This window comes from Strix aluco, chromosome 6, assembly GCF_031877795.1.
Source record: "Strix aluco isolate bStrAlu1 chromosome 6, bStrAlu1.hap1, whole genome shotgun sequence".
Lineage (NCBI taxonomy): Eukaryota > Metazoa > Chordata > Aves > Strigiformes > Strigidae > Strix > Strix aluco.
The window spans coordinates 28,687,283-28,709,024 of record NC_133936.1 but is presented as its reverse complement, the minus strand read 5'-3'; the positions used below and the strand labels follow the sequence as shown (position 1 = coordinate 28,709,024).

At 38.3% G+C, this 21,742-nt stretch overlaps 1 protein-coding gene across 3 annotated transcripts in view; it reads left to right on the top strand.

The window, feature by feature from the left end:
* Positions 1-21,742, top strand: part of RAPH1 (Ras association (RalGDS/AF-6) and pleckstrin homology domains 1) — a 105,032-nt gene that overhangs the window by 23,710 nt on the left and 59,580 nt on the right. For 2 of the 3 annotated variants that reach the window (XM_074829336.1, XM_074829338.1), the window contains exons 2-4: positions 12,666-12,785; positions 16,440-16,545; positions 17,422-17,939. In XM_074829336.1, the coding sequence (XP_074685437.1) occupies positions 12,666-12,785; positions 16,440-16,545; positions 17,422-17,939 (744 nt within the window). Of the gene's footprint in view, positions 1-8,123; positions 8,151-12,665; positions 12,786-16,439; positions 16,546-17,421; positions 17,940-21,742 lie in introns of those variants that run through there. The other variant, XM_074829337.1, reaches the window with a different exon arrangement.

Below are 21,742 nucleotides of genomic sequence, written 5' to 3'. Positions count from 1 at the left end.
TCTTCCAGTATCAACAAGGAAAATGATGAGTTGCAGTTTATGCAGCAGGAAGTTGACTTTCTGTCTTGTTATTGCACGTGAGGTGTACGCGGATCTGAAATTGTGCCTAATCACCTGAAAGACCCAAGGGAAGGTGCTGATTAAGTACTCTCTCGAAGCAGTGGTTCTCCTGCAGTTGTGATTCATAAACGTGTTTTTCCACCTACATCCATATTCTGCAGAACTTGTCTCCTTTTCATGCCACATAGTTGCTCCCAAATTTCGTTGTGGTAAGGGCCCCCTCAGCCCATGGGGAGTAACCCACATCACTACCTAGTAAGCAGTGTTGCTTTGCTGCCAAATGATCCCATCCCCCCATTCCCCCCCCCCCCCCCTTCATAGAAAACTGCCTCATTCCTGCTAACTTTCACTCTTTTTTTTCCAGTCTTGACTACTAGGACTCATCTCTGTCGGGTGCCCCACATCAGTCTTTCTCCTAGACTCACAAGACTCTCCTCTGTGCAGTCCTTCCAAGACTTCCACAAGGCACACCTTTTCAATGGAAAAACCTCTCCTTATACAGTTTTTTGTTCTTTTCTGGTAATGTCATGAGGAAGTACTGTACATCCACTCTTTTCCTCCATCAGAGTGGCTATCTTCATCTGCTTCACACCTCAATAGACAGACCTCCTTCTGTGTAGAGGTTGGTGATGAAAAAGACTGGTGGGGATAGAGAGGGGTTTTATATCCCTACTTGCAGTTTGCAGTGAAGTTGGAGGATGAAAGTTGACTGCCAATTTACCTACTTAAGTCTGATCTTACTAGTGGATTAAAATATAAAATTAATTGAGCCAGGGTAGCCTGTTGTTAGGTTTATTTTTGGTTTAAGCCAGTGGTGGTGGTGATGCTTGGCTCAGCTTGTTAGGAGTGGGTTTAAAGTAAATCAGGTGTCTTCTAAATTGAATATATTTTTTCCTTCTTTGATAATGTTTCAGCCAAAAGATTATTTCTGTCCTGGTCCTCTAAATGCTTTTTTTTTCCCCCCAAGTGGTGTTTCTTAAGATTATGTTGTTTTGTAATGGCTAACTATAAACAACAACATGAGTTGACTCATAAATGCTAAGAATGAAACACCTGTGTACTTCAGGTGTATGAAACACTCATTTGTGGGTTTTCTGGAAAATATACAGGTGTGTTTTTCATTTTTTTCCTTTGCTTTTTTTTGGAGGTGGTAGTTCCAGCTATAGTAAAATGTAGCTCTTCATGATGTAACCTTAATTCTTACCAGAAACCCTAAATTAACTTCCAGCCTGTTGCAGCTAACGTTAGTGTAAAGAATATATACCCCAATATGAAAATTTATATAAAGCAACCTGTGAAGACTGTTGTTTATTTATCATAGCTAAACCATTTTTTGAACCATGGTTCATAGTCTGTCATAGGCCCTTGTTGAAAGGGATTTGGCAACTTCTTCTGAGCGTAGATGGTACCTGCATCATACAGATTGCCAGTGTCTGGTGTGGTATCTTAAGTGAGCTTTGGTATAAAGATTATTTTTAACCTTTGAGAGGGTCACTTGAGCAAAAATTAGTTTTTAACTGTACTAAAGCATGGAGTAGCTCAGAGTCTTATGTGGAAATACCTGTATTGTAATTTGACCTATGACCTAAATGATTTTCTTACACCTTCCTCCTCCTGGTTGATTTGAATCTTCATATATACCATCTTCTATAAGCACCGTTAAAATGTCCAGCTTTTACAGGTAGTTGGCAGTTACTTCCTTTATTTTGCTTTCCTATAGTTTAAAAGCCTAGTATATGTGTTAAAATGAATTTCCTTGAGTATTTATTCCTGGTGGAAAAAGACCCTGTACAGGCACAGTAGACTGGTCTGTAAAGGGATGCGAATTTTCTAGTGATAGGTTGGCAAGTGCTTCTTCAATTCCCAAGTGCAGGGTGAGCCTAAAAGTGCTGCCATTAGCCACAGCTACAAGAATATTTGGGTATTTCCCAGGATCTATGCATAAGGCCAAATATTCTAACAAAATTCATTGCTGCTATTAGTCTGCTGATGGAGAAGAGAGACTACTTAATCTTTTCTGGAATGGATGAAGTTGCAAAAAGCAAGTAAGCTCACAAAACTTAATTTACATTGTGCCTTCTAGTGCTTTCCTGGATTAAAGAGAAGATCCACAGGGCAGTGTGGTAGATTGGGTACCTGTGGAGCTGTCGTTCAGGGAGTGGCCAGAATGGCATGAATGTACAGCACCTGTACACAGGCTAGTCTCACCTACTTATGTTGCAATATTAAATTAGTGCTTAGTTTAATGTTGGTAGTAAAGTGGTTTCCTTTAAATGCAGATGACAAGTGTTCTTCAGTGCCCATTAAGTTTAACTATGGATGTATACAAAGCCATTCTTTCATGCTGTGTCTCTTATGTATTGTTTGAGACATCCCCTCCTACAGAGTGCACATCCCTTCCTGCAGTTTCATGGATCTTGGTTCAGTCACCTGCTGATCCTGAATTAAGAAGTTCCCTGTTTGCTAGGTTTCTTTACAAATTTCACTGACATAGAAGTACCTCTTTTTGCATTGCCTGCAAATAGAATAGTGGATGCAACCTGCATTTTGAACAGCAAGGACAGGGATGGAACTGTATACTGTCTGAGAGGGGGAGAGAACAAAGTAGATCTGCATCACAAAAAGATGTTTTGCTTGTGTCTCAGTTGACTCCTTCTTTTGAAGGTTGTTGTGTGGCCCTTGTACAGAATAAGGCAGCCTTGATTTTGTTGTGTGTTATTGCTTGGGTTTGATTTTTTTTTTTTCCTTCTATTATAATTCAGTCAACATTAACAGCTATAGAGGAAAGAGAGGGCCAAACAAGACATAGCAGAAGTAGGTGCTGTTTTAGTTTAAAACTGTGTTAGGCCTTTTGGATCATCATTCAGACTGTTGTCTGTACGTAGTAGTATGTCTGAAAATGCAGTATGTCCTCATTGCAAAATAGAATCCTTTAACTGGTTATGTAAAATACCTTGCGTATTTCTGTGCCTGTTTTAGTCAGATTTTATGTTCTGTCGTTACATGCAGAATGTTGCTGAAGGTGCAGTTATGGATGTAGGCAGTTTTCCTTGTTCTGTCTTCCCGAACCACAAGCAGTTTGTTTTGTATTCCTTGCCTTGGCCCTTATCTGTAAAATGGAAATCTTCCTTCCTTCATTCTTCTAACATGTCTGGTGTAGTTTTGATGATAAATGCATAGAAAGATGTTAAAGGCTTGCATTTTTACTTGAATCATTAAGCTCTTGGGAAGTTTCAGTAAAAGTTCAGACATCGAAGCTCTTCATTTCCTTTTCTAAAGGTTTTATATAAGCTTTAGTGGAGCTTCAGGCTGGCTGATCAGTATGTGTGAGTCTACCAGTCGTTAGATGTGTACTTCTGGATCTCTCATTCACTTCCTTTGTGTACTCAGGGGAGAAAAGGATTGCCTACATTGCCCATAGTGTTCTTACATCATTTGTAGTGTTCTCATATCATTTACAGCTGTGTATTAGGATAATAACTGTAATTGAATATTATGCTTCAAGACTTGAGTTGCCTACTGTGATCAGGAATGTTTGTCTTCTCCCTATGCTGCTGCAAATCTCCTCCCTACACTCCCTGTCCCCCCCGTCCCCCCCTTCACAATTAATGAAATATTTAGGGATATTATATTTTCCTGAAATGTGTGGCCATAGCTGGAATTGGGAAAGCAGAGCAAGAAGCCCAGCGGTCTGAGGTAGGGAATCCTCGTTCTGAGATGCTTGCATAGTCTGTCTCGCCATGTACTCAAACTGGTGGCTAGACAGATTGACTTGATTGTGTATTTATGTCCACTTCAAATACTGTCATGAGCATGTTCAAAGTACGTTGTCTGGAATCAGGCATAAATAACCCCTTTAAAGCTTTGAATTCCTACATTCTCAAATTGTGTAATACAGCTTGATTATTAAACCTTTTTTGTACATCTGTCTGTCTTTTCTCAAGGTTGCAGCTGCTCTAAGATATTTTTATTTCATTTGTAGTACAGAATGCATCCTCTGTCTACTTCCTACTAATATTTTAAAAATATTAGTTATGTAAAAAATTTATTTAGGCATACACTTCTTGAAGTTACTGCATTAAACTTAGTTCTGCCTCTTTCTGCATCAACTTGTTAATGTTTGTTGTTCTTTTTTTGGACATCATTCCAAAGCTAAGACTGAATGGGAAGAGATGCTACAATAGTGTTTGTGTTCTAATTACATAATGAAGATTGTGGAAAATTGGAGCTGATGTATGTTTTTAAGTACATCTCTGCCTACTGAAGGAAGACTGTACTTTAATACAGATTTAGAGCTATACATTTTCCTAGTTTTTATAATCTCACTGTTTTCACACTGAAAATTCTCTAGTCTTAACAGGTAAAACTAAGATGTTGGCTCCTGCAACTGATGAGTGTCATTCTTTTGGAGAACCACCTATGTCTTATCCTCTTCCTGAAAAATATTTTAGCTAAGGCAACTTTTGTTTTTATTGTCCCTGGCTAAGCAGTTTTCTAGAGCTGTCCTCAGGTTATCTTCATAAAGAATCTGCTGTGAGACATGATGTAATCTAGGATGCTCTTATGGGAATTAATTTAATGTCCGCTCGGGTACTCTGGCTGGAATCTTGGTTCAGGAAATGGGACACGACGGCTGATAAAGCCCCTTCTTTTCAATGCAACATCTGTTTGGCTAGATGTGAGACAGGCCCTGAAATATATTGGAGGGAATAAAGGTTTTACTGTGCGCCTTCTCAGTGGTGCAAATTTCAGATGCAATTAGATAGATTCTTCAGTAGACATTTCAGTAATTTTGGTGTATCCCCTCTCTTACAGGAAGAAAGATGTTTTAATTGTGGTTTGATATACAAGGGGTCACCTTATGGAGACTAAAATTTCAGGCTTCAGTTATGGAAAGCTAGGGTCAATATAGATAGTAATATTAATACAAAGACAACTTAAGTGATAATGAGGAACCAACCCCATGGAATATAGGGTAGACTTCTGCTTGATCCACTTTGTATTTTACCTTTTTCTTCAAGCTTTCAAACAAAGAAGAGGTGGACGGGTGGGTTTTGTGGGTGGTTTTGCTGTGGCACATCAGAACCATTTCCCATTATCTGTTAGAAATCAAGATGATGAAGTAAACAATCTAATATCTTCAGATTGTTTATTTCAGGAAATTGTGGGTGCTTGTGTCAACTAAAGTTAAAGGCAGAGTGTACAAGTTTTGATTAAATACAAAGGGAGTTGGTAGCTGCAGTGAATGTGAATATGGAGAATTATGTTTCTCTATTTCTTAATGGTGCTCACGAAAAAGAGCTTTATTCTTTCATACTTGTATTGTCTGTGAAGAGTACTGTGTTGTCATATTCCTGCTTAACACACTGTCTGCTTCATTCTAAAGATTTGGTGCTGAATCTATGGAAGACCAGGGAGCAACTATGGTATGTTTGACTGTCTTGGTTAGAATCTCTGGGGGTAGTTGTTGAACAGCCTGTTATAATCTGAAAGGCCTGACAGTGCTCTCATGAACAGTGCAGAGTTTTAGAAAACCTGTATTTACTGTATACAGCACTGATGTATTTTGGGGGATTCCAGAAACAGTGAGACAGTTTGCTTTGATGTTACCATCTGATACCTGATTAAGACTTTTTTCTTCTTCCAACTGCTTTTTCAAACAATTGTTTCATTAGCAGTTGCTAAAATTTATGTAAGTTATGTGTTCACTTGTGTTGCTATATTTACATTACAAACATAGATAATGTAAAGAAAAATATTTTTGAGCTTAGTGGAAAGGTTGTTGTTTGACTTGTCTTAAAATACAAACAGCTAGAGGCAAAGACAAGTTCTTGTACAGGCATGTGCTTAATTTTAGGAGTAACATTAGAAATCATACTGTGTATGTTTGACTGAGTAACTGTTACTTTCAGCAGCTTTTAATTGATCTATTATTGAAACTCTAGCCTGTCTGCAATACAAAACATGCATTTGCAGACAGGAAGATTTCTGTGATTTCAAAGATACATTCTTGCATGTCACACAGATAAGCGGGTAAGGGAGGGGGAATATTGTGGGCTGTCCAATTTTATACCTCCCAGATAAACCTGAGAATAAGGCCTTATAGTGAGTATGCTGGTTTTCATACTTGCTAGATTTCTGCAGTCCAGACCAGCTGCCTGATATAAAGTAAGAGACTTGAAAATGAAATATGCTCAAATTGCACATTGCTTTTTAAAACTTTTTTTACGTATTCTGTAATTATTTTTCTTCTCCCAGTTCCTTTGAATGAGTCTTGTACCTTTCATGTTCTCTTGATTTTTGTGTTTTGAAGAATAGGATTTATTGCTAAAGTCCAATGCCCTGTTTTAATTTTGGAAAACAATTTAAAGAACCCTATGTGTGTAAACATTTGTTCGTTCCTTTTTGCCAACCCTATTTCCAAATTGCTACTAATTAGTCTATTTTAAGAAATAAGGAATTAAATAAAGTCAATTTTCCACAGTAATGCTGAGTCCCTTGCTTCCTTGATAGTTGGAACGCAATTGAGTTTGACAGGAGAGATCAACTGAATTGTGGCAGATAATGTGTTGATGTAAAGAAAACATCCTGAATGAGTTGGAGAGGGAGGGAAAGAAGGGCAGGAAACAGGTAGTAGGCTTGAATCAAAGGTGGTCATATTCTGTACTGGGTCACTGGATTATTAATGAAATACATCAGTAATATAATTAAGGTGTATAAAACATTCATAATCTTCAATCTGTTGATGTGTGGTTAGGTGCAACTATTTATTTCCTGGATCTTACATAGAGGCAGGTAGATACTGTTGTCCAGGACCTCAGGAGGTCACCCACAGTACTTCTGAGTATGTGAATCTCTTCATGTGTGCAAGGCATAGATTCAGTATTTTTCCATCTTAAAGCTGTATTGAATAAATAGGTTTACCTGTTTAAGTGGTACAAAAGAGTGCACAGACATCATTTGATTTTTAAAATGTGGCAACAGATGCTATCTTTGTGTAATACATAAATGTACAATTTGAACTGTTAAAATTATTGCTTGAGCAATTTCAGAAATATACAAGGTTATTGGTTATAAAAGGTGTCTGCTTTTACTGAAGTGACTGAAGCTTTCTTTGTCTTTTATCAGACATTCAGTGTGTTTTCACTGTGTTGTGTGACTACAAGCATGGAAAACTATTGCCTGAAGCATGGTTTAAAAAAAGAAAAACAAAACTCAAAGTTGGCTCAAAATAGTGTATTGAAGGAGGCTTTCACTTGACATAAGATTTTTATTTGGGATGTTTTGAATTTGAATTTTTTGGCTGACAGATTTGTACCTCAGTCTTTGAATTTGAGAGGCAGTAGAATGTCTTGTGTGCTGTAGGAGCCTATGCTATTTGAATCTAAAAGAAAACAAGTGCTCTTTTGTTCAGGTTTTCATCTAGATTACTTTTAATGTAAACTAGGCTATAGGACATTGGATAATACACAAAGGGTTTCCCATAACTTTCTAATCCCCCTCCAAATCTCTTTTTCAGGAGTAGTTATTTTCAGAATATTTTATGCTTATTAAGAAGAAACATGGAAACACTAAAGTAAATGATCTGCACTCTATTGTTGGCTTAGTGTGCTGCAGTATCAAAGGAGAAATGTTAGTGTCAGTTATAGCATAAGACTTTCTTATTTTTTACTGAAAAACATGCTGAATTTGGTTGGTTCCTCTCATATGGACAAAGTATTAATATGAAACAAAAAATTCATGTGCTCAAACTACCTTTTATTACTTACCAGAACATCAAGAAAATGTGTACAAACGTGGATGTGAGTTTTGGCTGTCAGTTTTGTGGAAGCATTTCACTTCTTTTTTCTGTATAATTAACCTTATTTCTTTAAGCAGTAAGGTGAACGAGTATTCGAGGTGAAAACCTGCTAGAATCTTACTCTTGCATTTGTGTGCACACTATGCTTATGTGCTCATATGGTGTACTATGTGTATGACTGTGTTCTGTCATACACAGCTTCTTAAACCAAAATGGATACTGGCATGATGACACATGGATGATCACAAATGGAAGAACTCCTCTCATTTCCAAACCAGCTCCAAACAGAGTATGTTTTCTAAACCAGGGTATGCTATATTGTTCCTTTTGGTTCCTGAGGCTATTTTAAAATGCAGAAATCCAGTTACTTGTTGAGACGGTGTTTTGAACATTTGTGTATTGTCTGTTGCATCCCTATAATAGATTTGTTACAAATTCCATAGTTGTTTTTAGGAAGAATATCCTTAGTTCAGTAACAAGCATGAGCTTGTACAAGCTTACGTTTAATAAAAAAGGTTGAGGGTGAAAACATCAGTTGCCTGAAAAAAAGATGGGTTGTTTTCATTTTGAGGTTTTATACTGTCAGTTGCCTTTGAACATACTTAAGCATCTTAAGTTCATAGTTCAAAATGCTTATGAAATTGTAGTGAATAAACACATTCTTGTTGCTGACCCTTGAAACACACTGGAGTTTCCAGTTGGACTCAGAATTCTAGTTTTGTTTCTCTGATAATCTTTTCATCGTTAATTAAGCGTGGTGTAGACAAATCGTGCAGTCTGATTATTTTACAACTACTTTTTTCAGTGCAGAGTGTTTCCATTATAAGAAAATACTGTTAATATAATTTCCTATTGTCTTGAACTGGGTTGATTTAAGGTAGGAACTACTGTCTCAAAGTGCAAGTCTGCGGAATGGGGTCTCAGTGAAAGACACTTGAAGTACACTTTTGATCATAACTTACTTCTGTCCCAAAGCTGTTGCTTTCTGATGACAGCAGTTTGTTTCAGTATTTTGCAATGGTGTCTTTTCTTGAAAATGTCAAAATGGTATATTTGAAGCATTGTTCTTGGGCTTTTCATCTTTCCTCATGTGTTTTGATATCGCATCATCTCATGCTTATCCTGGCATACTAAAAGCTACAATGGCTTGCGTAAGAATCAGCTTGAAAGAATAAATGTTTATCATTTTTCTCAATTATTGGTGGTTTTTTTTCCTTACAGTACAATTAAAATAATAGGTTGTGATTAAATGTTGCAACTGATGGCTTCTAATTAAAGCCTCAGTAATTTTTCATACAATAATATTAAAATACTGTGCTTCATGCATTTAAAGGTGACAAAACTTAATGAACCATTTTGGAAACTGGACAGTTGACTTATAGTGATTATGGGTCTACCTGTCTAAATAGCATTTCAAACAGATAAAGTTGACTGATGGAGTCCATAGTGGATAATAGTACATAGACCACACTTCAGTGCAGGAACCCTTATTTGTATGTGGAAGACTTATTTTATCTAAGTATCCCAGAATGATGCTGCTCACTTTTATTGTTCTATTCTGACATACGCTTGAAGAGAATACAAGGTGAAGGTAAAAAAATAACTTGAATCCTAAAATTACTTTGGCACTATACCTGATATGAGCTAAGCAGAAGCAACAGCTACTTAAACTCTGCTACGCTGCAAATGCTTTAGGAATGTAAGTGGCTGGTTTTATGGTGTCACACTAGACCATTTACTTCTTTTCAGTTTCTTAAATCTAATTTAGTTCTAAATGACTCCTTTAAAAGAAACAACAAAGCAAAACACACAAAAAACCCCCACCCCCCCTCAACCTTTAAACTTAGGCCATTTTCTTGTTGTAAATAAAAACTTCATATTCTTAGAAAGGTGTGATAACTCTCAGTTAGGTTGTGATTCACTAAAGTATGGTGTATGTTTGCTGTGATCAACAACAGTGAGAAAGAAAATGTCTGTAAAAAGGAAAATTTCAAGCTTTTTGGTTGGAATGTGCACTGGTTTTGAGTTGTTACTGGTTTGAGTTCTTATGTCAAAAAAAAAGTTCAGATATAGTTGTCTGAGCATTTTCTCTCTGCCTTAATATATCAAATTAATCCTTTAATGTCCTTCAGGATATCTCCTTCCAGTAGTGGAGCTTGTGCTAAGAGAGATCCCTTTTACAGAACCAGCAAGTTAATATTAGCTGTTTCTTAAGTGAGACAGTATCCTCTGTGTGTCTTTTGCAAGCAAACGTTGACAGACTCATAGGAAATGCAGCTGACGTTAGGAAGCTTGGGTGGGGACTACAAGGAGCTGGCAAATACTACAGGGTTTAGTGCCAGACTTGCTGACACAACAGTACTTTACTTGTAAAAGTTTTCTTTAGGCTGCTAATTCTGTCTTCAGAGTAACTGGAACTAAAGCAGTGTCTCTGACGCCAAGTTAAAATAGCTAAAGCAACAGTTTATGGGAAATTGAGAATGCTGGTTTCTTTCCACAGCTTAGATCCTCAGAAATATTGGTAAAAAGAACAAGCTTCTCCCTTAATGAAAGGATGAGTTATGAACAGTGCCATAGAATAAATGCACTGCAAAACAGGTCCCATCTAACTGTAGAGTAAGTGGCAAAAACAGCTCAAAGAGGGAAAGCTAGCAGTGTAAAGTATCTGTAAATACCGAGCTCTGTCTGTTTTATATAACAGCTTCTATTTATTTGATTTGCCAGTTCGTAGTCATATTTCCTAAGGCATGCTTTTAATAGCTTCCTTTAGCCTTCAAATAAAAATTCTTTACTTCAAGTGTGTTTAGACACTGAGAAATGTCACCTTAAGTATAATGTGTTTTGTCTTGAATTTGCAAGGACCAGAAATATTGTAAAAGCCTAAGGAGTAGTAAAGCAAAGCTTTGAAGGGGTGTGAAAGTAGAATCCAGCTTCTGTTTGTTTTGCAGAAGTTCAGGCAGAGGATGAGTTGCTGCTACCCTGCTGTCTTCATTTATGTATGTGGGAGGGCTTTCAGGTGACATCATGGAGAGGAATCTTGCAGGGGGAGGCATGCCTGACTTACAGAACATAAAAACTGGTGCAGTCTTGGTGGAAGGATACAGCTTTATTACATAAGCATATTGGCATTTTTTGGATTTTAGCATCACTCTTAAATTTTAGGAAGAGCTTCCTTCCGTTCCCTGGAGTGCTAGAAGTGCTTAACAGGACTCAGAACAAGCGTTGGAAGAAATGATGGTGAATTTAATCTGTTCAGTGTTTGCTTGGTGCAGTATGCCATGCCAGGTTAGCTTTAATATTATTGTCCCTTTTAAGATAAGCAGCTGCATTGTGCTCTCCCACAAAAGTAAAATCTCAGTAGGACACTGAAGCAGCTTTGTCTAGAGCAACTGGATAGCAGTATCTTGCATCTGTGGGAGGTCTTGGCTTCTGCTGACCTCAGAATTGTAGATCACCCTTGAAGTCCCCAGTTCCCCAACTATTTTATCAAGGTAAAGTGAAATATAAGAAATATATAAAGAGAAGGAAAGGCTATTTTTAAATCATGGAGGGTTTTTGCATGAGCTATTGTCATATAAGGTCAAAACTGGATTGAATAGGTTTTCTCTGAGATCACCTTTATCATCTTTTGTACCATTTCTCATCAGTTCAACTCTGCAACACTGTGATGTCTTCCAGACCAAGATTTGTCTTTTTCTGATGACTAGCATTTAGAAAGTTTGCCTTTAAGTCTATGAAATGTAAACTGATGCTTTCTGAAAGCTATGTAGCAAATTAGTGTGTAGCCCATGAGTTGACCAAATCAAGCTCTACAGCACACCATGAATTTTTTGTGTAGCTCTTGCTGGCAATCTGTTCTCATCTGTCTCTGGACACTCTATAGCAAATCTCCAGGTTTTACTCTTCTGTAGTGCCTGATCACTCCCAGATCGTTGCCTTTGTCATTTTTCTCCCCAAGTATGTAAATTTTCATTCTGAATTAATCCTGGGTTTAACAGTGTGGATGTACCCAGAAAGGCATTATATGTCCTAGCTCCATATAAGGGGTTTGGAGAACAAGTTTGGGGAAGAGAATAGAGGCTTGTTTAACAAAAGATTAATTTCCTTTGAGGTGATAAGAGAGAACCTTAAGTCTTTATTGGTCACTCAAATTTGTTGAATGAAGGAGGGTCTGATAGGTGTAATGGTGACTCTTTGCTTCCAGGGAGGAGTTTCTTTGTTGTGTAAAAATTATGCACTATCACTGAAGTGATCTGGACAGTGTCCGAGATTTAAACTGTCTCATGGGATGTATTGCTGGCATTCTCTGTGGCCTGTTTAAGCATTTCTCTTTACAGATGTGTAGAGTCAGCTATTTGCAGTGCAGTGAGACTGCACTTCCTGTGGGCTGAATGGTGTTGCTTAACCGTGGTCAGCTGAATTCCTTGGACAAGAGTTGAGTTTTTGTCATGTAAAATCAATAGACTTTGCCAACAATAGCTGGCAATGAATGCACGTGCAAGGCTAGCATGAAATAATTTCTGATGGTGTATTAAATGTTGTAGACTGTTCTTCATCTTTTTCTGCATGATTCTGACAGAAGTGAGCTGCAAGAATGGCTTTGTAATTATCCATTGCAGTTTTCACACTAACTCCTTGTGAGCAGTTTAATAAACTGTGAATGTATGCAATTTTTTTAAAGCTTGTGCTTATAAAGACAGGCATGTGCTTTGACTTCAGAACATACTTTCAGAAACTTAGTAGCTGACATCAGTTTCCTTAGACACTGATACAATTTGAGTATCAAACTTTTTTTTTTTTCCAGATGGAGCAATTATCAGATGAAGAACTTGACCATGGTGCAGAAGAAGATAGTGATAAGGAAGATCAGGATCTGGACAAGATGTTTGGGGCCTGGCTGGGGGAACTGGACAAACTCACACAGGTTAGGGAGGTTTCAATCATCTTACAGAATAATTCTTTATAAGTATTACTGTTTCTTTTCAGTTGGATGCTAACTACTTAGTACTACTACGTGCAGCAAGGTAAACTGTAGCATGTAACCACCTCAGTTAAAGGTTTCTAAATTGGCTTGTTTTCCCCATCTTAAAGTTGTTAAATTCACTTTTTACAACCTTTTAGTTTGACCTTTTCCAAAGGGTATGATTCCTTCTAACTATGGAATTGATATTTTGTCCTCATGTATATAGAAAAACACTGACTTTAGCTGGCTAGATGTAGACTGTATCTCCAACCATGTAGTTGGACATTGTCCAACTATGACAGCATTTATCTGTTGCACCTGAACAGCAGTAAGGAAGAAGAAATAGTGACTGTTGCCACTGATGACATGGTAAAGTGCCCTGATACAGTCGCTAGAGGACTCACCATTATTCCAGAGTACTCTTCCTGCATCAGAGAGGCAGCTGATAGAACATCTTTTGGCACTTCCTTCTTTCTAGGGCTTTTCCTTTCCTTCACAAGCAGATCTTGAATTTTCCGTGGTATGCCAGACTCCTGGGGTGATATAGCAGGCAGTCACAGAGGAATGGCCTGTTTTTTCCAGCCGTGTGAGTGGGCCCTCCTGAATAATGTATTTCATCTTCTCCCTCTTTGTTGCAAAGGTATGATACCTCAAGTTTCAGTAAGCTAGAGAAGAGGGAGCTTTTCTCATCTTCATCTTACCCAGACTGAAGGAAAATTGAGCTAATCATATGACAGCATTTTGAGTTCAGGTGCATCTCTGTTATCTTCTGGTTAAATCTCTGTCTGCAAGGTCTAAATGTAGATAGCACTCTAGGGGAAAATTGATCTTTTCTGAACCTGTGCGTGCAGGGCAATAACGAATCCTGCCTTTTGAGATGAATGGAAAACCATGTGAAATAAACCTGTATATCATAATTCTTGGTTTTAGAATTTCCTGTGAAGGATTTGTAATGGTAAGTGGGAGCAGGTTTGAAGGCATGGACTCTGTAAATTACCTTGAGTGAGGATCTTCACAGAGGAGCACAATGGGTAGCTTAGACCTTTTGTTCTCTGCCCCATTGGGTTTTTTTCAGGTATAAGCATCCTAGAAATATAAGCATACTTTACTTGGGGCTTACAGCTATGCTATTGACATACAGACTTTATGGTGATGTCTCAATTTGTGTGCTGATCCATGCAAAATTCTTAAAACCTACTAACAGATGGTTAAGGGGAGGACCCATGTTACTAGTTTCTCACTTGCATGTTGCTGTACAGTACAGTCTGCAACATAACCTGACAGTTGCCCTTCTGTCTCTTGTGACTACTGAGAAATGACATTTTCTCTGAAACTTTAATGACTTCATACGATTTTGTATAAACAAAATAATGGAGTTACTTGCGTCTCAGTTTGCTGGAAAGTGATTGTGTCTTCATGTAGCTGTCCCAGTGAAGTCCCAATAAAGGGGGTTGATTAGAGCTAATGAGCTCCAAAGTGCTTTCTCCTGTAGTCTCATCATTTGTTTGTTCGTGTTTATCAGTTGGACTCTTAAGAGCAGTAGGAGGAAAGGTTTTTTTTGTCCTGAGTTTCTTGAACTTTAACTCTCTTTTTAGATTTCCTATATGTTTATTTTGGGGGGATTGAAAGTAAGATCCAGATTCCTTTCCAAATGGAAGTGCTTTTTAAAAGACTTGTAATTGTTAAGATGCCCACGAGATCATTTGAATTCACTTTACCCCCTTTAACTGTTGGTCTAATAAAAGCATTATAAAATGTAGTCACAAAATCTGCAGCACGTGTGAGCAGTGTTTGGCACTGATGCCGCGTGCATTAACGTTTATCCTGCCCTAGTTATGCTGCTCTATGGTGCAGGTTAAATGAAGGAAATCTTACCTTGCTTCTCAAGATCATTCAGAACTAAGCTGTTGTCGCTCTTGCAGTTTTCCAGACTGCTAGTTTAGCATCATAATGTGTTGTGGAGAACGTGCTCTGATAATAGTGAGAGCGTATCACATGTGTTTCCAAGGATGTGAAATAATTATTATTAAATTCAGTACAACACATTTCAGATGCTTTTCACCAGAATATATTTGCTCTACGGGAAATTTTTTGTGACAGTCTATGGGTTCAGTCTGAAGGAATGAGCCCTAACTTGCTGCCTCTTTCTCTGGTTTCACTGCCGTCTCTAGGGTTATAGATAGATCATAGAATGGATCACAGGATGGTTTGGGTTGGAAGGGACCTTAAAAGATCATCTAGTTCCAACCCCCCCCTGCCATGGGCAGGGACACCTTCCACTAGACCAGGCTGCTCAAAGCCCCATTCAGTCTGGCCTTGAACACTGCCAGGGAGGGGGCATCTACAACCTCTCTGGGCAACCTGTTACAGGTTTTATTATTATTATTCTTTTATTCTTTCCAGCTGTTCTGTGTGGGACAATATGTAAGTTCCATCAGAGGTACTAGAAGTGAGGCTTTTTCCAGCTAATGGAAGACAAGGCTGCATCACTGGCTTCTCATTAAGTGATGATAGACTTCCCAATAAAGTGATTTTTTTTTTTTTTCCCCCAGGTTTAAGCCAAACTGAGGAGAGAAGAGAGTTTAGTAAAAATAAATATTAGGGAAAAAAATTGTGCATTTGATTTTTAACAAAGGCTTGAGTAAAGATGTAGAAAATAGAAATAAAAAGCTTAGGTGAGAAACTTTGTTCTGTTGGAGCCAGAAGATGCTTTCCTTTCAGAGAAGCATATCTTCAGGAAAGCTTTATCAGTACAAGCATTGCTTAAATTCAGACCATCTGCAGGCCTGTCAAACCTCAGCAACAGCAAGAGCTAGATTCCCGATGTAACACTTGTCACTCCAGGGGCAGCAGCTATGGACCCTGTCATGCACCTCTTGGGTCACCAGCTGGATCATAGTGCCCTACTGCTTGCAACTTACAAAAATGCTGGTATTTATTATAATATTATGCCCATATTAGCCATTATAACATAGCAATTCAATGTATCAGGTAGAAATATGTCTTTTTTTTTTTAACCTATATTAGTTTTTCTAAAAAAAATTTATCCTGCATAGATTGGCTGGGATTTTCTTTCACAGTTTAACATTTTTCACAGGAAAGGCTTATTGAGAAAAATGTCTGAATCTACCCAATTTAAAATCCTTTTAATAAAATAGAATTCTTCATTGAGTACTTTTGTGTGCTTGTGCCATGCTTATGCTCATAAGCTAATGATGCATTTCTTAGAGAGGGTGCCACAGTTTGAATGTTTAGATACCTGTGCAATTCACTGCAGAGAGGTTGTTGCAGGTAAGCCAGCTGTCTGTTTAAAAATGAGCTAGTATGTAACACTACTTACAAATGCATTTGGAATATACTTCTGTCCTTTTCATTCCAGACTGTGGAAACCAGAATGTGTGTAACATCTTTTCTCCATTGAATATTTGAAGCTAAATCTCTGTGGTATGGTGATGTATGTTTTCAGCCTAAAGCCTGAGAGGGATATTTTTTTTAATATGCCAGGAGCGTTTGAAAAATTTATCTCAGAGAATATTAATTTTCATTCATCTTGAAGACTTGCTTGTCCAGTTCCTTGTCAAACTTTATTCTGCTCTTTTTTTTTGTCTTTTTCAGAGTTTGGATACAGACAAGCCTGTGGCACCAGTGAAGAGATCACCTCTCCGTCAGGAAACCAATCTTGCCAACTTCTCATATCGCTTCTCCATGTACAATTTGAATGGTTTGTTGAATTATTTACCCCCTCAAATACTACTTTAGGAAAAAAAAATTATTCCAGCTATAGATGAGAACATGGTAAAATATAAGAGCATTTAAATACACTTCTGGCTGAAGTGTGAGCATGTTTGCTGAAGGCATTGCTTTCTGATGGCAGGGAATTTTGAGTATCCTAAAGCAGTATCTTTTACAGCACCTAGTATCTGAGAATTGTAGTCTAGTGTTTGTATGGAGATGAACGTTCTGGGATCTGGTCTCATGAAAGAATGAATTCATGTGTTTCTGTTAAATGGGAAGAAAGAGCATCTTGCTTCATGGGACAGGATGTAGGAGTATAGCTACAGAATGCTTTGATGTTAAACAAAAATCGTGTTTTTCCTTGTCTTAAAATAGTTTCCCCTGGCTGTAATACAGGAAGCCTTAATTTAAAGGCTTGAATATGTGCGTAGTATTTTGTGGGTTTTTTAAAGCAGTGTCGCATACCTTGCATTGCTTTAGCAGAAATTGCTTAGTAAAACCCTTTCACTTTTTAGAAAAGTTGAGGCATGGTATTATACAAATGTATTTTTAGATTCTGTTCACAAGACAGCAGTTTAAACTTTTCAAATGTAATCTGAACATTCATCGATTTCTTCTGTCAGCAAATGTATTTAACCTAAATAGTTGTGGGTTTTTTAATTGCTCTTAGACTGGTCAAGAGTAGTGGTGCAAATAAATTTCTGCTTAGCAGTGAGCAGAGATTTTGCAATACAGATGGGAAAAGAACCAACAGCTTCCTTTGCTCCCTTACCCGAACTGTTAAATTTGATAACACAAAGTGAAGAGTTGCACAGACAAGTGAAGTAACTCTGCACATACTGAAAACTCTTGTTTGTTGCAGAAGCCCTGAATCAGGGGGAGACCGTGGATCTAGATGCCCTCATGGCTGATCTCTGTTCCATAGAGCAGGAGCTCAGCAGCATTGGGTCTCATTCAGCAAACAATGCTGCAGTGAAACGCCTTGCCACAGAACCCAAAGCTCAGAAACCACCTGCTAGCAGACCTTCTACTAAGCACAGCAGCATGAAAGGATTATCCTCCTCATCTGGTAAGGCGACTAAAACATCACATGCCAACGTATCTTTGGATGACATCACTGCACAGTTAGAGAAGGCCTCTTTAAGCATGGATGAGGCAGCCCAACAGTCTGTTGCAGAAGACACCAAACAAGTAGTTACTGCTCAGCACAGGAGGACAGCATCTGCTGGCACAGTGAGTGATGCTGAGGTGCGCTCAATCAGTAACTCCTCCCGTTCCAGCATAACCTCTGCAGCTTCCAGCATGGACTCCTTGGATATCGATAAGGTGACAAGACCTCAGGAACTGGACTTGACGTCACAAGGGCAACCAATCACTGAGGTAGTGTGTCATTAATTCAAGATTTTGGGTTGAGGGGTTTTTTTTTTCAAACTACTATTTTTTTCCCCTTTTCCCCCTCCCCCTCTTGTGCTGATGCTCATAGCTAAACATCTTCAGTGCAGTGGGGCTGATTAAAGATTAAGATTGCTTTTGCATGGACCGCACATGCTGTGGCTACTTCTTTCTCTGTTTTTGTTTCTGTCTGCAAGGAATCTTTTTAAAGAATGTGTACTTGCTTTCTTTTTTAAAGGGCTTTCCCCGTATCTTCCTCGTAAGCCAGTCATGGATTTTAATGTTTTATAGTTAATGTCTTTATTCTAAGTAAGTCTCGTATATTGCTTTTAATTTAAATCTGAGGAGTGCACAGCTGTGGAAAAAAGAAAGTACAACTGACAAGACTGCATTCCTGTTACAGTACACTTAATACCTACAAATGTGTGGAGTGATTTGAGTGCTTATCTGGAGCTATTCTATACCAGTAATTTGCTGCTATTTAATATTCTTGTTTAATGTATGACAGGGAGAACTCTGAAGCAATGCACAACACAGAAGAACAGCTGGGCTGGGATACAGTAATAGCAGATGTTCATTTGTGATTTTGGTGCCTTGCTTAATCAGAGAGGAAACTTTTCAGTAAAAACACAGCCAGTTTGGGGAACGTTGAATGTGCTGGTGACTTGTGTGAGGAAATGGGGGAAATGTTCCGGTGAATTTAGAGAACTTGAACTAGAAGCTGTCTCCTAGAAATATTCTCTGAAACAGAAATCTAGCCTGTTCAAAAGTCAGTTGTACTAATATGCATGTTCTTTTATGGGAGAAAACTGTAACAAGCTGAGCTTATTTTAATCAATAATTAACAGTAATTTGAATGAGCTGTGCTGAAAGCATGCCTCTACCCATCTGCAGCAAAAGTTCATCTGATGTAAAGAGTGAATGATGCAGGCTTGTCAGTCTAATGATCAACTTCTCAAGGTCACACTTAGATTTAAATCATTATTTGAAATGGTGAGAAATGAATGAGTGACAGTTTAGTAAACTTTCTTTCTGTATAAAAGTTGGTGTTCAGTATATTTTTATTGGAGATTTATATTGAGTGAAGCAAAACAGAGGTAGATAAAACTGTGTCCTTTCTCTTTGGAAAGTTAAAATGCAAACCTTTCCATTATTGCTGTAGGGCTAAGTGTTGGAGCCAGCCTATGACAATCATTGATTATATTGTTTGTTTGTCAATCATTTTCCTTCTGTGGTATTACAAGGCTTATTTTTGGTTTTTCTGGTTCTCTGACCATTATTCATGCTGTTGTGTGGGGTTTTTTTTCTAATGTGGAAAGTTAGGCAGTATTTCATTTTTGTCTCTCCTTGGGCTAAAAAGATGATTTACTTGAATTAATCGTTTGTGTAACTTGCATAGCACAAGAAAAACTTGAATTTTGCATTTCTTAGTCTTTAAAAATGCAGGTTGTTTTCTGCAGTTGATTTTGCAGGTCTCCCTCTAGGTCCCAGCTTCTCTTACTTCAGGAGCGATATGCTTGAGGCATCGGTAAGATTGCCCTTCTTGTCGTCCAGATTTTTCAGTTCTTCATATGGCATGAGTAATCAACAAATGACCTACTGCACTTAAAACTTGATGTTGGTGAACCAAGAGTCAGAAGTCAAGAAATTGCTTTGTCTTCACGGGAAGCTAATCTATATTGCTACAAGTGTTACAGATGCTTTCTCAGTTGCTTTCTGAGCTCTTAGCCACTGACTGCAAGGATCAAAATCACCCCCAAAAGCTTTTCTCACAAAGACATGTGAGAGCTGCCTTTGTAGACCTGATGATTGCTTCTCGTAAGAATGTGGCTATTGTTTCTCTGCCCAGATAAATTGATAAGTGATTCCTTTGAAGGAGCTAACAGAAAATGTTGGTAATTTGAGAGCCAAATTCCGCTCTCCTCTTGAGTACAGAAACGTCTACACTCATTAACAGTGCTGTTTTGGTTTTGCTCTGTCAGTTCTTTTTAATTTCAGTAGCCTGAGGAAGGTGCTCAACTCAGAAATTTTCCCCAAGTTTACAGAACTGGTATTCAACTATTCAATATTAGAACTGTTATGTGATGGGATGGGACTTTTTACTGTGAAGCCACTCTTTTCTCATCACTGGTGAATGGAAATGGGGAAAATAACATTTGTTTGGAGGCTGTGGTGGATTCTGTGGTGGTGGTTTTTAAGTGCAATTCACCGTATAAATGGTCAGAGGCACAAGGATTCTTTGGTAGAATCATTGGGTACCAACAGAGTTCATTTCCTTTTTCATTCATTTAGTGCCTGAAAACTACTGTTTAGGGGTTTATTAACCTTCATCGCTAGGTTATAGACCAAAACACCTTCTCCTAGTAGGGCTGAATTCTGTCCTTCCACCCACACAACTGACTCAGTGGTGCTGTTTATAATAGAGGACATCCCCCTGGGAGTGTAGTCTTTGAAGAAGACCTAGTGTCCACGTAGGAAAAAAACACTGATTTTTTATTCAGGAAGTGAGAGAGGCTATTACTTTATGGCCATAACAAATCTTTTTTGAGATTTGTTATTCTCACATAGTACTTCCTGTTAGCTCTTTTCTTTTTGCCTGTCTTCCTTGAGACTGTCTGTAGTTGAGCTGACCTTTAAAATTTTTCTTTGCTGCTATGGCTCTTACGAAAGAGCTCACTGACTTGGCAGCTCTGCCCTTTTGACCGATCCTTTCCGTTCTCTCCAGGCACTATAGGTACTTTAAAAAGTCATGATTTCTTCCGCAACTTAACGTTATGCTCTTCCTCTTGTGATTCCAATAAAACTAAGTTAAACTGAAGACTATTTTGATAGGAGGAAGTGCTTGTCTGAAAAAGGAAATAAAGCTTTGCAGTTATTAACTTCAGTATTCTATCTTAAAAAATAATTCTGCTGTGTATTTAAGGGCTCTCTGACCTGGAGATGTAGGGAAATCCTGTAAAAGAACTGCCATGCACTGGCTCACTGAACGTATGTATAGTCTAGTATGCTTTCTGACTGGTAATATTGACAAATGTTACGGAAAGAGGCTGCAACTCCACAACCACCAAAAATGGGAGGATATGACTTCCTTTCCCCTCCCTCCCTCCCCCCTTCCTTTTATTCTGGGGCTCATTCTGTGTTATTTTGGTGAATTGCATAGGCTCAGAGGGGTCTGATGTGTGCTGATGTGCAGTAGGGAGATTGTAGCCAAGAACTGGAGGCTGGAAGGGAGAGCAGGAATACACTGGTTGATGGTCATAGATTATTCAGATCTTTTTGCCTGAGCAATTGGACAGGCACCTTGGTGTCTTTGTCTTCCTCTTCCTCCTAGCAGTCTGTGCTGTAGAAATTCTCGGAATTGAAGATATATCAGCATCATGACAATGATGATAACTCTCCATGGTCCCATTGGCCAGAACCATCCTTGTTGTTCTCATTCTGACTTTGCCTCTATTCAGGAAAGTTGACTGGAGTTCCCTGGGTTGTCTATAATCATGGTTTTATTAGTTGCCATCATGATTTGTTTAATTTTCTCCCTTTCATAACAATTCTTAATGCTATCTCTTTGGATGCTGTGAACATTAATGGCTTCAGAGACTATTGCTTTGTAGTCTCAGGATCTTGTCTTGGTGGTACTAAGTGTTGTCTGTCTGCGCTTATGTTCTTGTCTTCAGTGTCCTCTAAGCACTGCTGAATAAGAAAAGGTGTTTCTGGCCCACACCAACCCCCCCCATAATTTTTGCTGAATTGAAATTTGTCTTTCACAAATTATTTCCCAAATCTTTGCTTGA